At 42.3% G+C, this 12,571-nt stretch overlaps 1 protein-coding gene across 1 annotated transcript in view; it reads right to left on the minus strand.

The window, feature by feature from the left end:
• ATG2A (autophagy related 2A) overlaps window positions 1-12,571 on the minus strand; it is a 2,105,371-nt gene that overhangs the window by 1,403,655 nt on the left and 689,145 nt on the right. Inside the window, exons 15-16 of the mRNA XM_069644746.1 lie at window positions 11,092-11,344; window positions 3,141-3,243 (exon numbers count right to left, since the gene is read on the minus strand). Of these exons, the coding sequence (XP_069500847.1) occupies window positions 3,141-3,243; window positions 11,092-11,344 (356 nt within the window). The remainder of the gene's footprint in view (window positions 1-3,140; window positions 3,244-11,091; window positions 11,345-12,571) is intronic.

Raw genomic sequence — 12,571 nt, forward strand, 5'->3', positions numbered from 1 at the left:
GATGGTTACTCAGAGGAGCAAATTAAGACTGTTTTGAAGCTGTTGCACCTTACAGTACAGAAGCTGAGGCCTCAGGCTTGGAAGATCCTCTGTCTCTCACACAATAGAATTTTTGTATGATAAAACTGGCTTTGAGAGGATCTTCAACCTTAAGGCAGGCATGGATACTATCTATCACCTCTTTCCAGATGAAAAAAGGATAATGAAAGTGCTGTAAGTCTTCGAGACTTAGCTGTTGGACAGAAGATTTTACACTTAAAGGATATGTTAAGCCTTACAACTGGAAAGATTAAATCCATAAAACAGCATGTCCAGCAATTGTATCTGGGCATCCGCTAGAAAGTTTGCTTTTCTCATTGTTGAAGCAATTTCTTTTACAAATCTCTTTTGAGGTATGTACAACCACTAACCCCAACAAGGGGTGGGGGGTAACACACCCAACCAAAAAGGGAGGCCAAGCCTCCCTTACAGGTTAAGTAGAATGGCAGAGCGGCAAGGCTTAAAGGAAAGTTTGATCCGAGTGTTTAATTCAACCAATCATAAGGACATCTGCCTGAAGACATAATGTATGAAACTTTTTTTCCACTGAGTTTCACTTACATTTCTAAGGAGTAATAACCATGAACCAGACTTGTTCCCATCCACCATCTTGTGATTAGATAATCTCCAGCATGACCAACTTAATGTCAAGTGCCCTGATGGCAATAAGTCACATCACACAACAATCAGCTGCCGCAGCTGCAAAGCACCATCCCTGGTAGTGATGTGAGTGTACAACAAAGCTAAACATACTCTTTACCCAATACCTTGTGTCACCATGTAAATGTGCAATACGCTTTAATCTTAAATATAAAACAAAGTCTTTCTCAGATTGCAGTATTCTAGTCACAAATCTCTCATTGTGTGCAGTATATATCTCTGCCACAACAGAATAGAAATGTGTGTTAAACTACTAACTCCAACCTCAGCTACACCAGAATACGTTTATTTCTTTCTTTTAGCTAACAGAACCTGTCTACATCTAATTATAAAAGCATGGTCACCTCTATGGACATATCAACAAATAATTACCAGCTGTGAATTCACTTTTTATCCCAATATGTCTCTTCTTATGGCTTTTATGTTTGTTGTCAAAAAATGTTAGCCAGTTTCCCCCTTGTCTCTTTTGAAGTCTATCTTTTATAAAATGCATGATTAGGTTAACTGCATTTTATGGTTGGCAGATTATGACGTTCTTGTTTAATACAGTTTTTCCTTTTATCTCAATAGGTCTGTTTTTTTCTTGGGTCGTTCTCCAACAAACATGGCTGTTCTTACATGAACCCGAATTCACAAACAAAGAAATGGAGTTAAAGCAAAGCCAGGAAGAAATGTAGGTGATCACTGATGTAGAGGACAACTCTCCTGGTCCAGAACTGATTTGTTGGCCCGGAAACAGAACCGATTTGTTGGCCCAGAAACAATCAGGATAATGGAATTTTTTGTAATGCCCTTCGTTATGGTGTTGTCTAGTGGACTGTGCTAGTCGGATCTTCTATATTTTGAGACTTTGAACAGTCAGCTGATTTAAAACTATCTTGTTTGGGGGCAACATGAGGTCACCCAAATACCTTCCATGTGAGTTTAACACTGAATCTTTTAACTTGCAAAATATAGTAACGGTTACTCTTAGTCACAGGTTTGTGTCGATCATTGCTTTGAGCACAATATTGTTCATTTATAAAATATTCGCCTTGTTCCTTGAAAGTCTTGTCCGGTCCGGACTTGCCTTATTGCTCTTGGTATTCTGTTTGTGAACTGTAATATGTGGTACAAAACATAATGCCCCATGGTTTCTACCCCAGCCTGTCTCTGCAATCCCTACCACACTAATCTGGGCTTACATCTAGCCCAGTTCTCACAGATCATATATGGCTGTAATCTTTAATTGTCAAACCCAAGAAGATCTGCAAGCACAGTGTCTATCACTGAACTAGCCCCAGACTTACCAAAATCAAGATGATGAAGGGAACTTTCACTGTGAGACTGGATGTGGAGAGAAGTCTCCTTTTCTACTTATCCTTCATTTTTTATGTTTGTGAGATGAGCAGTGCTTCTGGGCAGACACAGTTACTGAGCCTGGTACGCAAAATGTCAGTCTTTCCCTTCCATCTAACAGTATCTTCATTATGTAGGCAGAAGGGAGAGGCATCTTAGAACTTACTAGAGCAGATGAGATAGTACTGAGATCCTGGTTGAAGTGCGACTCAGAGGTGGAGGTAAAGGTTCTGGTGGGAATTGAATAAACTCTTGCAGGGCTAAATTGATTAACCCTGGAGTCCTCTTATCTTTGTTTGTTCTGTCTTGTATAGAGGCTGAAGCAATCCTGTCTCTGTACCTTAACCTTGCCAAAGTGGATACGACAGTGCATACATTTTTCCTCTTTCAATTACCAGCTACCTTGGATCCTGAAACAAAGTCTGAAGATGGGTCTACAGAGATCTTGGATGTAATCATGCACAAACTACACAAAAACTGGTGCTTCCCAATGCATGATAAACAGGCACGATGTGCACTAGCTTCCGAAAATAGTTCCCTTTGCAGGATGCATTACTTAAAGCTCCTAGTGAGCTGAAGTATGCAGTATAAAGCAAAAGGAAGGTATAACACAGATAGACGTTTTAACACAATACACAATTAAAACAATGACAAAAGGAACACTCGTTCAAGGAAGGGAAGTGCAAAGCGAAAATGACTTGCGCCACAAATTGTGGCAATGGAGGGGTACATCAATTCCTGATGGGCCGGAAGAGTGGGACAAACAGTAATTAGAAAAAGGAGTTATGGACGCATTGGTTACATGGGTTCACTGATATGCAGAAGGACACGCTTGCTGGTATTCCATTTAGACAATTCTTTAAGTAGCAGAGACTGAGTTTTCTAATCTTACTGCATACCACAGGCTACACCCAAACAACTGAACAGGAAGGAGAAAAGAATGAGTGCAGGCATAGAAAAAGCATCATGAAATAGGTAAAAGTACAAGAAGCAAGCGCTCTTACTCCTCAAATGAGATCTTCTGATTTAGCAAATATGAGATGATTGTTAACATTATTCAAATTGTTTGCAATGAAATGAAAGAAGGGCAATACAAGACTTACTTTGGAAAAATGTATTTCTTTCCCATTGCTTTTGAAGATGGGTCGAGAGATTTACTGACTCTAATACAGGATACTGCAGGCTTCTCTCCATCATCATACACACCTGGGAAGAAATTTGAGTCAGTCTGAGCTTACTAGTTTGGGAGTCAAATCTCACATGATCACTTCACGGACTAATCAGGTCTCAACTGTCATTCTACCCAAACATTTTTCCAAGTCAACAGCTGCCAGTAACACTTGTAACAAGCACTGGTAAAATTGGCTTTTTTAAGGCTGACAAGTCTGAGATGATTTTAACATGACAACTTTTATATATTAAAATATTGTACAAATAATGTCAATACAATTATTAAAATGTTATTCAAATGTTACTAATGGTCTTAACAAAAACAATAAAAACATGTTTTGGCGTTTGCAGTTTATTGCATTTCCCATTCATAGGTATGCATTTGACCCTGTCCCTTAAGGAAAGAGTGCTGCTAAAACGAAATGCAAGCAAAGGGACAGGGTCAACATGCGACTATTATTACATGAGCAGTTAGCATCTGTTGACTGATTAGATACATCTTGCATTGGTTGATGACACAGCTTACAGAGGCTGCTACGGAGACACATCAAATGTTTTTGATCTTCATACCATCTGGCATGGCATTATCACTAATGTTCAAACTCCATTAAACCCAGAATTTGTAGGGCCATAAACCTTGTGCAACAGAATGATGTAATCTCTAACAATCCGTTTACTAAAGTAGAACAGGCCCACTCTTAAATACAATACAGACATATAGAATATACAAGACCATGTAGCAGATAACTTTTACTGCTTGATAACTACTGTTTTACAGCAATATGAGGATATTAGGATGTACCAAAAACCAGCATAAGTTTACCAGCCATACCCACATAAGGAAGGCATCAACATTCATGTAAACATGTTAACCAAAACTGATTTAAGAAACACTCAAGGGTGTGAAGGCCATATACGCATTTGCGGTTGCAAAACAGTTGACTAGCAATCAAACCTTTTTATTTACTATCAGGAAAAGTCAAGCACCTACTGTACTCTGTGCTTGCCTGAATGTATCGCACCTAATGACAGAGTTTAAGGTCTATGCATACTGTCCAATCAGGTGAGGTGCACAACTTATGCCTAAACGATGACAAGACAGTTGCTAATTGTTGACCCTCTTCACCTAAAAAACCCAGATCCATCCTACTCAACCATCCCCATAGATGGCTCCTCCATCAAAGTGCACAAAAACGTTAAGACACTGGGTGTCTACTTGGACACAGAACTCTCTATGTCCAAACATGTGAATGCCCTCTCCTCATTCACTGCCTACACAGCCAAACTCATTTCATTCAGCCACATTTCCCCACCCAACTACCTAATATTAGCCTGCGCACTCAGTCAACAAACTTGATTATTGCAACGTGCTAGTCACATGCACCAACGCTATAACACTTGCCAAACTGCAATTGCTTTAAAACAATGCCCTAAAAAACGCTACGGGTCTGAAACCCATCAACACCACCAGGCGCGAGGCACACTGGCTTCCGATCAAAGCCTGGTTCAAGACGATCACCCACCGCTGCCTCCATAACAATACGCCAGCATACCTTATACACTGCATTGCCTCCAAAATTCCAGCGCACCCTCTTCGCTCATCAATCAGCATCCCTCTCCTCACCCCCAGGTATATTCGCAAACTAGCAGGAGGCCCCAGCTTCTGCTACACAGCACCAGTACTTCGGAACTCTCTCCCCAGCTTCATCAGAAACAAACCCCCCCTTCCCCCTATAATACCTTCAGAAAAACTCTTGATGACCTGGTTGTTCAAAAATTATGACTAAGCTGCTACCTACCTTGGTTCAACAAGTAGGACTAAGCTGCTACCTACGTTTGTGTCTCCTACACTGTGCCTATTATACTGTGTATATGCTCTACCTACTTGTGTACAAGCACTGTGATACCTTCGGGTCTGTGCGCTACACAAATGCAATAAGTAAATAAAACTGTGAAATGGAGAAATACCATATGCAGAGCAAAACTCTTGTAGTTTACATAACATGTTATGCATTAACTCCCCAACCCATACAAACTCTCTGTTAGGAACGATGTTCTTTATGTTGCTTTCCTCCCATAAGCGTTTATAGGACAACCTTTCTTTTTGCTACTGTTGAACTACTGACCTGACATTTTGGCAGTAAGTAAAACCCTCTCCTTTACTTTCCTTGCTTCATTTTATGGGGGAACTGATCAGTCCCTAAAAGTATCAGTACTGGGAGACTTTCTCCCATAGTAGATTTAATTTTCAAAGCTGCACACATTACCTTAAAGTGAAGTTATAACCTTGCCTTTTGTAACTTTGTAGTTACAGTTACAATGTCTTTAGAATGAGGATGGGCTGGTGGCAGTGGATTTTTTTTCTATCATCTGACTTTTTGCTCATTGCATTTTACCGCATAATGTCACGAAGAGTACCATATTTTCTAAAATGACCAAGCCACAAGAATGTTGCCTGTCCTTTGGACATTTTCTACTTTGGCTTTCTTCCTGCCCCCTCTGGTCTGGAACTGCCCCAAATGGAAAGCAATTTCCCAGTCAAAGCTGGTTTTTTTCCCCAGGCAACGTGGTAGTCTGTGTGTTTGTGTGGCCATATGTGGGGGCTGGGACTGTGTGTATCTGAGTCTGTTGCTTGGCAGAATGTTTGTCCAGTGGCTGTCCTTGATTGGACAGTCCCTGCGAGTTTGAATGGTGCAGACCTTTAGCATTTGTAGACTTGGTGGCGACGCCAGTCCAAATCCTGAATAAAAGTGGGACTCTTGCAGCTATTTGACAGATCATTGCTGGAGCCAAGACCCCAACCCCAAAAAAAGTGCAGCCCGCTAAATACCCGAGAACTGTTTCAGCTGACCAGCACGGCCTCCAGCCAAATTCCGGTGAATCCCTTCTTCTATGTCCTGACCTCAAGAAGGTCCTCGTCGGTGCTTCAACCCCTGAAAATAACCAGTCTCGACCCCCATTCGACGATGCGTGCCTTCTGAAGTGTCTGTGGACCACTTGGTGGACTGACCAGCTCCCTCCTGGGAAACCACCCTGCAGCCATAGCTGTTCCGAGTGCATCCTTGGAACTTGCACGATCGTCAACTTGTGCCACAAGTTGCCTGCTCCTGTATTTTTAGCCTTTCAGTGCCAACAGGAGCCATGCAAGCCTGCTCCTTTTTTTCACCAACAGAAGATCGCCTGTCGAGCCTGCCCATGATGACGCCTTTTGAATGTCTTCTTCGCTCCCTGGAGGTTTTGTGAGGCTGCCTGCTCAACAAAAGTCTTCTTCCTTTTGTGTCAAGGGTAACCAGCTGGTCGGTCTCTGGAAGCATAATACAGGTACCACGACTGACCAAAACTATCTGAAAATGACCTCTGCACCTGCGACCCCTGCACCTCCCTCAACCAGGCCAAGCGTAGAAACAGGTGGGCTCAATGGATTCGGGAACCTCTGAAGTGGTCTCTGGAAAAATTGCAGTAAGGGGGTAAGTTAACATACCAGTTTCTGCACCCCCCTCTCCTCCATAGGGTTACATGGGTGTACATGCCTGGCCTTCCCTCTCCTTTCCCTAACTAAGATCAGTAGTGGTCTGGTCAAGGTTCTGCCCCCTATCCCCCAGGCCTTCTATACTGTAATAATAACCACTGGCAGTGAAACATCCAATGGCAAACCTACCTGAACAGTATAAACAGTAATTGGTGACTCTAGGGCATTAAGACCAATTTCATCTCAGGCCTGGATTTACTAAGGGTTAGGGATCTAATTATAGGATTACTCATAAGTGATTTTATGAATCCACTGGTTTCTAAACCTCCACTGACAGTTATTGCAAGCGACGCTTATAATTATGCTACTTGTTGTTTAAATGTCTTAAAGGTAAAGTGCAGGGGTTCTCTTCAGAACTGCTCCAATAGTGCACGTATGTATGCATTTGATAGTAGTTGTGTGATAAAACCTACCTCAGATTTTCAATGCTTCGTGTCGATCGTAAAGGTCTAATTAATTGTATAGTTTTCTACTTCTCAGCCTAACTGTAATTATTGGAGTATTCTATGTGTCTCACATTGTAGCCCTAGAACACTTAAAGCTAACCTGCCTCGATTGGGTTTGGCTAGACTTCAGGGTCTTTTGTGTTCACCATAATAGGTTGGCTTCTCAGAAACCACACCAGGGTTGATTTTGAAAATCCATCTCAACACTCTTCATGCATACTTTAATTCCTTTTTCATCCTCCCTGGTGCATTTTTTAACCCCTATTCTGCACAATGCACCCCAGTAAGAGGGAGAGAACTGGAGAGAAAAAAAAGCAGGCAAAAGAGAACGAGACAGAGAAAGGGGAAATGCAAGGGGGGGATTAACAAAAGATAGATGAAGGCAATACTGGAGAGGGGAGAGTGTTAGACTTTGAGAAAGAGATTGGGACAAAAGACAGATCAATACTGAGACAGAATAAGACTGCCTCCATGAGGTTGTGAGATAAAAATTGAGATAGCGACTTTGACAGTGAGACACAGAGTTTACGCTATTGAGAGAATTAAACTTGCACAGAGAATGAGGGACTGAGAAATTGTGAGAGACTAAAAGCCAGGTGCAGACGGAGCCTAAAGTGAAATTGAGACTGGCACACATTACAAAAATGAGAGGCTACGTGTGATGCACCTACATAGAATAACCTTAATTTGTGGTTTCGGCCGACTCTGGGGACTAGGAATGACCACCTGGCTGTGTGTTATGAGTAAGCTGCAGATAGTATAAAAGGCATCTCCAAAGCTGCTCCAAGATATTCCCTAGAGCAGCTCGTCAATCAGAAGCCAAGGAATGGATAGTATTTCAGTCCCAGTCCAAATTAGGTAACAAAGCCAGAGTAAAGGTTTCAACAAGATCCCAACCCAGGTCATTGGGTCTCCCGTTAAAAGCGATACATGATTTGCATTCTCTACAAGACAGGAATGGGTTGAGAAAGAGTAGTAAGTTTACCTGTTAGATAATTTCTTTTTGGAACTTTCCCTCCATAGTTTCCTATGGAACCCCATTCTTTCTACTTTATTTGTATCCTGTTCTGACTTGATTGAAGGGAAGTAAAGCCTTCAGCTTCACTTCCCTTTTGCTCATTATTATGGGGACACAACAAAGCTAAACAAACATAGCTAAACATTATTATGGGGACACAACAAAGCTAAACATACTCTTTACGCAATACCTTGTGTCACCATGTAAATGTGCAATACGCTTTAATCTTCAATATAAAACAAAGTCTTTCTCAGATTGCAGTATTCTAGTCATGAATCTCTCATTGTGTGCAGTATATATCTCTGCCACAACAGAATAGAAATGTGTGTTAAACTACTACTAACTCCAACCTCAGCTACACCAGAATACGTTTATTTCTTTCAGACTATCGGTCCTTCAGACTATCAGTACTGGGAAACTAGGTTTCCCTTTTTAATTCCTGTACTTTTTAACATTGCGCAGATCACCTTACGGTGCAGTGCAATTGGGATACATTTGTATCACCCTAGCTTTTTGGTTACTTTTATATGTGCCTAAAGACAAGCTGGTGGCAGCAATTACATTTTTAACAGTTTTTGCATTCTGTTGGATGTGCACAATCACGTTTACCACGTATGGCTACTAAACGTGGCTAGTGCCCTAAAATGGCCACGCCACAAGATGTTCGCTTGTGCTTTGGACATATTGTAGTTTGGCATTGTTCCTGGTCAGGAAATCCCTTATAAGGGCATGCACTTGCCTGGGAAGGCTGTGGCTTTCAGAGGCTAGTGAGGGTTTGTGTGTGGCCCAGGAAGGGGTCTGCAACCATCTAGTTCCAGCCCACACCCCTGGTGCTAGAATGTTTGGGTGTGGGATACATGTGAAACCAGTAGTTGTCCTTGACTGGACAACTACTGGCTGTTTAATGGTGCAGATCCTTACCATTGGTGGGCTTGGACTTGCTTCCAGCTCCGATTTTGGATAAGAGGAGGAACTCTGCCGTCATTTCTTCAGATCTGTGTTGGAGCCAAGAATCCCTCAAAGAAGAGCAACCTGCTGAAGATCCAAAGATGACTCCTGAAGTGGCCAAGCATCCGTTCATGTGTCTGGCCTGGTGAAGTACTGCTCCTCTGCCTGACCTCTGAAGAGCTTGAGCAGTGCTTCACCCCCTGCACTAGTAGGACCATCTAGTCTCTTTGAGAATCCAGCCCTTCAGAGCCTTAGAAAGTGTCCCTGGACTTCCCAGCTCGCTCACAGGCTACCTTACCATAACCGGTGGTGCTCTGAATTGAAGTCTGGAACTTTGGTGGTCGCCAGCTTGTGCCACAAGTAGCCTTGTACACACATTTCAGCTTTCTACCTTCACAGGAACCAGTACTGGAGTAGATGATGTGACTGCAACTGGAATGACGCCTGTCACGTGTGTGCGGAGACCGTCACAGGAACTCGCCTTCCTCCAACCTGTGAAGTGTCCTGAAGGGGTCTGCATCGGTAGATTCTGCATTTCTTCTTCAAAAAGTGTTGGATTTTTCATTTCCAGACAATAGCGCCACCATTTGACCCAGTGTCGATATCGTTTTTTAAAATAATTTTAAGGTGGTCAGGGAGTCTGTGAGCAGAGATCTAAACTTTAGCCTCTAGAATTTCCCTTCTCCGTTCCCTTTTCCGGTTTCTGATCCTTTTGTCATAATGGTGGCATTTGACTGACTGGATTGCTGCGCAGGGAGCTCTCTTTTGCCACAGCTAGAATCTTAGTTGAGAACCAGCCCTCGATTTCGTCCGCCGTCATATTTGTTAAATTGACAGAGGTCATGTTGTGGCCGGTACAGAAGGCACTATTTGCAAGCTGGATGTTTTTCTCCGACCAACTCACTCTAATACCAGCATGGTTGACCAGAAGCTTCCCTAACTGGGGATGCACAGCAGTAGTCACATTCAATCCAACCTCCAAAGATAGTGTGGTTTGCTCACTATGCTCGTTGGACTGTATTATCACTTGGAGGGAGCGCTGAATCAGAGCTGGATTGGCAAAGAAATAGTCAAGCGTAGCTTGGTTATTGCCCGCCTTCCATGTAGGCAGGCATGTATGACCCCCATCAAGCGACCGTTTAGCATATACAAATTCCAATCAGAGAGAAAGTTCAACCATCTAACACCCTGTGTATTTCGGTTAGGTTAGAGCATTTTTGAAATGCTGGCAACATTACTGCTTGGGCCAATACTGTGGGGGCATCTGCAGTATGCACTGAAGATAATCGCACAGGCCCCGGTCTCCTGTTGCTGGTGTGAGCACTGAAGGGGCCCAGATATGTAGCCACTATAAAACATGGTGGGAAAGAAAAGCAAACTAAGGATGGATGTTTTCTGCAAAAATTAGTCCAGGTCCAAATCATGGCGAAAGACGCTAGGACACATGTTACAATGAGGACAACCACCTAATGCTGTGAGGAGAAAAGGAGCAAATATTGAGCAGTGGAACGCAATACAGTGGGAAGGTGCCCTTATGGGGTAAGCATATAAGGGGGGAAACAGAGGAAGGAGAAGAAGTGCGTTAAAGGAGGAGTCTGGAAAAAGGATGAAAGGTGTGGGCTAAAGATCAGATTGGATGGGGCAATTATTATGATAAAAGACCAAAAGAAATGTGTGACCTAGGTAGAAGTTGTTTTGAGCACGCAAGGATAGCAGAGGCAGCGGTAAAAGTTGGCTTGTTCCATGAGATCGGTTAATGGTCCTGAGATGGAAGGTCAGAGTTAAAGCAAATCAGTGCTGAGAAGCATTATTTACAATGTTGAACATATAAAACCATGTGAATCTAGAAAATACTATCGCTATGATGTTTCGGTATCATAACCTTAACTTGTCTGAACCCAAAAAGAGCTATGCCCTGGATCAATTCTGACTTCTGGTCTCACCGTGGACATCGCTGAAAGTGAATTCCAGCTTGGTGGGATCAGTTCTGACCGCTGCTGTACTGCTGGAGCTGGTCTGAAAGTCCACGTCACTAAATTCCAGGATCAGGCACTCCTTGCGAATTGCTTTCTCAGCCCACGGCCGACGCTCGGGTTCTGGCCTCAGGTCCGGAATGGGGAAGAGAATTCGAAGATGTGCTTTGGGCGCCTCAATCTTTACCATCATCTGCTGTTCTGTGGTGGGTGGTGACTCGATCTGAAGGGTAGAAGAGTAAGAAAGCAAATGACTTGTTATCCTACTTCTCAACTATGGACATTGTCATTAGACTTATAAACAAATGAATACCTCCAGGAACTCTAATACATCTTCATTTGTCTTTAAAACTATTTTAACTTAAACCAAAGATTTTAAAAAAAAAAACATAAAAGGAATGCCATCAATATGACTGACATGCAATGTACTGTCACAAATGCAGTGTCCCATCTTCCACGGATACTGCCTCACCCTTATGCCTTTCTCAAAATCCTACCAAGCTCAGAAGAAACCAGCCTTCTTTTTTAATGCTTAATTTACTCGTAGAGTCAATGTAGACCCCTTCATAGCCACCAAGCCCTCTGAATACTTAGTTGATGCAATCCCGGGTTCAGAGCTTAAAGCAAGGGCTAACCTAGTAGCATTGCTATTATCTGACATTGTTAAGAACTCCCTCTTAGAAGGTTCTGGCCCTCCTCTCTCTCAGAATAGGCATCATGAACCCTCTTCTGAAAATTCCTACCCTGGACCATGCTGTGCTATCCAACTTCAGACTGGTGGATCCGGAATCTAGCTCACCCTCTCCAACTCAAGTATGGCATATTCTGGCAGACCTGACATTCTGCTGTTCAGCAAGCAGTAAATGTGCACATCATAATTCCACTTTCTTTGCCATCATTCCTCCAAACTTTAGACACCCGTCAAAGAGGCATGACCAGGGTTGCAATTGAAAGATGAGGTAAAAAGGAGAAACAAACATGAAATTAGAAAGGTTTTTATGAAGCAAGCAGCAAAAATATGGGAAAATAGAATTGAAGGGAAACAATGTTTGGTTTAGGGCATTTTTTTTATACCTAATTCTGCATACAGCTTCCAGTCAGAAGAGTGGAAAATATTAATTGAAAGCCAAATGCCACTTTAAAGCATGAAGGCTGTCCTGTGTCATTTTATAGCAACAGAAAAGTTGACTGCGTCAACCACATCCCTTGCTTTTTTCTTTTCATTCACATGCACCAACAGGCCTTTTTTTCTCTATTGTACAATGAAAACAACATCCAGATAAATTAGTGTAATCAAATTGCCTTTATTGAAATGTAGTATTTCTCTTTCTGAAATTTTTTTAGGATAGAATTAGGATTTCCTGTTTTCAGTATTTATGTTTTTCTGATTCTGGTGGTGTTTTCCCAAGGTTTTCAATGTTTATCAAAATGTGTGTATATCAATGTTTAC

Source organism: Ambystoma mexicanum, chromosome 2p (assembly GCF_040938575.1).
Source record: "Ambystoma mexicanum isolate Mex_15411 chromosome 2p, UKY_AmexF1_1, whole genome shotgun sequence".
NCBI classification, from domain to species: domain Eukaryota; kingdom Metazoa; phylum Chordata; class Amphibia; order Caudata; family Ambystomatidae; genus Ambystoma; species Ambystoma mexicanum.